Source organism: Solanum tuberosum, unplaced genomic scaffold (assembly GCF_000226075.1).
Source record: "Solanum tuberosum cultivar DM 1-3 516 R44 unplaced genomic scaffold, SolTub_3.0 scf00055, whole genome shotgun sequence".
Taxonomy (NCBI): domain Eukaryota; kingdom Viridiplantae; phylum Streptophyta; class Magnoliopsida; order Solanales; family Solanaceae; genus Solanum; species Solanum tuberosum.
The window spans coordinates 1-4,072 of NW_006238981.1; the positions used below are offsets into that span (position 1 = coordinate 1).

General features: G+C 37.9%; 1 protein-coding gene across 1 annotated transcript; it reads right to left on the reverse strand.

The window, feature by feature from the left end:
• Window positions 1–62: 62 nt before the first annotated feature.
• Window positions 63–3,752, reverse strand: LOC107060050 (uncharacterized; the record flags this gene model as incomplete). Its single annotated transcript, XM_015307355.1, has 5 exons — window positions 3,681–3,752; window positions 3,327–3,398; window positions 2,017–3,144; window positions 1,584–1,911; window positions 63–760 (listed from the first exon to the last, which is right to left on the reverse strand). Coding segments are annotated over exons 1-5 (2,298 nt in total), but the record flags the coding sequence as incomplete, so codon positions are not given.
• Window positions 3,753–4,072: the final 320 nt, after the last annotated feature.

Here is a 4,072-nt window from a genome sequence, read left to right on the forward strand (position 1 = left end):
TTCACATCAAGTTGGTATATGCTCCACTGTTTCTTAGTAGCAATGGCAATCAAAGCCCTTACAGTTGTCATCTTAACAACTGGAGAGAATGTTTCTGTATAATCTATGCCATGAGGTTGAGTGTACCCCTTTACCACTAGCCTTGCCTTATACCTTTCTACACTTCCATCAGCCTTATGCTTAACTTTATAAACCCACCTACAACCAACAGATTTCTTACCAATAGGCAGAGGCATGAGAGACCAAGTGTTATTATCATGCAGAGCAGTAAACTCTTGGGTCATAGCTGTTTGCCAAGCAGGATCAAGAGCTGCCTCTTCATAACTGGATGGCTCACAATCATGAGTGATATTTAAAGCAAAAACCTGACTGTCAGGATCTAGATCTTCAGGAGATATATGGTGGTTTAGAGAAAAACAGGCAGTTAGGGAAGAAGGAGTTAATGTGGATTGTTTTGTGTTAGGTGCAGTGCAAACATAATCAGATAGATATGAAGGCAATTTATGTGCTCTATTAGATTTTCTGGTTTCAACATTGTGTTGTTGGACCGGTTGTGGAGGTGAAAGTGTTGTAGGGTGAGAAGATATGGGAGTGTCAATGAGAGAATGGGGAGATGAACATGGAGGTTCAGGAGACATTGGAGGATTTGTGTTACATGACACGTTTTGATCACACTGGACAGGAGAATGAGATGAGGAGTAAGAAGTGGAGTAAAAAAAGAATGGAGATTGAATAGGAGAGGAAGGAAAAGAAGTAGGATCTGCAGATAAAGTAAAAGGGAAAATTGTTTCATGAAAAGTCACATCTCTGGAGACATACAACTTCTTAGTGGCCAGACTCATTACCTTGTATCCTTTAGTGCCAAAGGGGTATCCAACAAAAACATGTGGAGATGTCCTAGGGTCGAACTTAGATCTTTGTGATTTAGGGATGGTTGGGTAACATAGGCATCCAAAACTTCTCAGGTGTGAGTAAAGAGGCTTCTGGTTATATAACAACTCATAAGGGCATTTATTATTTAGGGGTGTTGAAGGCAGTCGATTGATGATGTATGTAGCAGCTAATATACACTCACCCCAATATTTTGTTGGTAATTTGGACTGAAAAAGAAGTGCCCTGGCAGTTTCAAGTATGTATTTGTGTTTTCTTTCCACCACACCATTTTGTTGAGGTGTGTATGGACAGGATTTTTGGTGATGAATGCCTTTGGATTGGAAGAATAGGATGGACTCAGTATTGGTGAACTCAAGACCATTGTATGATCTGATTACCTTTATGGTGGTTTTGAATTGGTTCTCAACCATATTGGTGAAGGCTTTAATAACATGTAGAGCATTGCTTTTGTGACTGAGTAGGTGTGTCCATGTTGACCTACTGTAGTCATCTACAAATGTAATAAAGAATCTGAATTTATCATGTGTGGGTATTTGGTATGGCCCCCACAAAACATGCACTAATTCAAATATAGTAGAGCTTCTGTGAATACTTGGCTGAAAAAGGCAGTTTGGTTTGTCTTGCCATAGGACAAATGGGGCAAATGAAAGGTTGTTTGGGAGAGAAGTCCACAGGGATGGATGGTATACCTTTCATTTTTACAAAAGGAACATGGCCGAGTCTATAATGCCACAAGAGGTCTATACTGTCAGCCTTTAATAAACTAGAAGCAACACTCACATCAGCAGAAACAACATTGTTCTTATTATCAGATAAGGAGTTCAATATATTTTGATGAAGTGAACAAGAATGGGAATTACATTTGCAACACATTTTATCATGTCTATGAAGGGAAAAACAAGAAACAGGATCCTTTGTTGAGGTAGGATGACTGCTCTTTTGGAGACAGTTGGAGCACAAGAGATACAAGCCATCATGCATTTTACCAACTTCCAGAGGCCTCTTCAGTGAAGGGGCCTGCAGAAGACAACATGTGTTAGTGAAAAAAACAATACACTTGAGGTGCACTGTTAGAGAGTTGACTGAAATCAAGTTATATTGGAAAGAAGGGATGAACAAAACATTGTACAGTGTGATCTGTGGTGTCAGTTGCACATTTCCAACTTCTGTGACCTTAACCTTGTATCCATTAGGTAATCTAACTAATAAGGGATAGGGTAGTGTAAAAACATTGGTGAGGTGATGCTTGATAAAGGTCATATGGTGTGATGCCCCTGAATCTATAATCCACAGGTCAGGTTTTGTTTTATAACATTCACATGAAAGTTTGTCAAAAGTTACAGAAGAGGTACAAGCAGTGATACCTGCAAAGTTCACAGCTGAATTAGTCATATTTCCAGAGTTCTCTGTTGTATTGAGTGTTTGAAACTGATGAAGTAGATAAGCAAGTTGATCACATTGTTCCTTAGAGATGCCAATGTTTGAGCTGTCTTGATTTTCAGATCCATTCCCCTGTTCCATATTGAGACCACAAGATAATCCTGCAGAGTTAGCTGCCACACCTTTACCTTTGTTGTTGTTCCTGAAACCATTATTTGCTTGCCCATAATTTTGTTGCCTATAGGATTGATTGTAATCTGGTTGTCCATAGTTCTGTGGTCTTTGAGATCTATTGTTCCCATTGTAGGAATTCTGTGGGTATCCATGTAGCTTATAACATTTTTCTTTGATGTGACCTGGTCTCTTACAGTGATCACAGAAAGGTCTGCCTCTGTGAGAAGAAGAAGAAGAGTAATTGGGTTTGAAAGCCTTACTTCCTGAAGTGCCTGAAGTATTAGCAGCAAAAATGCCTCCTGACGATGTGCCTGAAGTACTAGCATGAAGAGAACTGGATTCAGCAAACAATTGATTATTTGGCTTAAACTCTCGTTGTTTCTCTTCCTGAATCAATAGGGCGAAAGCTTGTGCCATTGATGGAAGAGGATTCATCATTAATATGTTTCCTCTGATTATTGTGTAAACTTCGTTTAATCCCATGAGAAATTGAATTAACCTCCTATCCTGTTCGACTTTGTGCATAAGATCCTTTGCTCCACAAGTACATGCACATTTGCAGTGACTCTTTATGCATAAACTGCTCAATTCCTCCCAAAGTTTCTTCATCCTAGTGTAGTAAGTTGTGATATCCAAAACGCCTTGAACGAGATCATTGATTTCCTTTTGAATCTGATATAACTTGGCACCATTAGTCTGATCATAACGATCTTCCAAATCAGATCAGAGAGAAAAAAAAATTGAAGAAGCGAACAGTGAAGAAGGCGACGAACAACAACAAGAGAGGAAAAAAAAATTGATGCGATCAGAGGAACCTGAAACAACTGGAGCAGCGATTCTTCAGTAAAGAGATGAGAAAATCAGGGATGATCGATTACCTGCTCTGATACCATGACAAAACTCAATATTGAGCATGAAGATCCACCATTAATGGTGGATTCCAGAACATACTGTATTCAATCAGTTAGAGAGGATCAATTGAGAAGATAGACTTTTCTCATTTCTGAATGATGAAAATCAACCGTAAAACTGCATACAATGTGTCACATTTATACAACTTGAGAGAATCTAGAAAGTTCCTAATCAAAGCATAAACGGAAATCTAACTAACAGAATCTGTTAACTAACTAACTCTGTGAAGTTTAACTGTTAACTAACTAACATAATTAATCTCAACAGAAATGCATAATTTTTTCGAAAGCAAAAACAAGGAAACAATGAAGTATGAATACCAGGGAGATCAATAAGAAGATAATGGTTTTCTGTATCCTATATCCAACCGGAGGAAGGTTCAATATCTTCATATACCGAATTGGCTGAACTTGTCAAATTAACCCCTCCTAGGTGATCCCCATAATGTTTCATTAATTAGACTTGTTGATTGAACTTTTTGTGGAATAATTCTGTTAGGCCAATAACAAAAAGAAGAATTTATCTAGATACTAGATATTGACATTACATCTGTAAAAGTTGCATCAGTAACCCGAGACCTCTTAATTAAGGATGAAGGAGTATTTATCATTCTACCACAATCTTTGTTGGTGAATTTTGATTCACTATTATTTGTTAAACATCAATTAGAAAGAACAGATGAAACATAATCATGATGATTCAGTTATGTTCC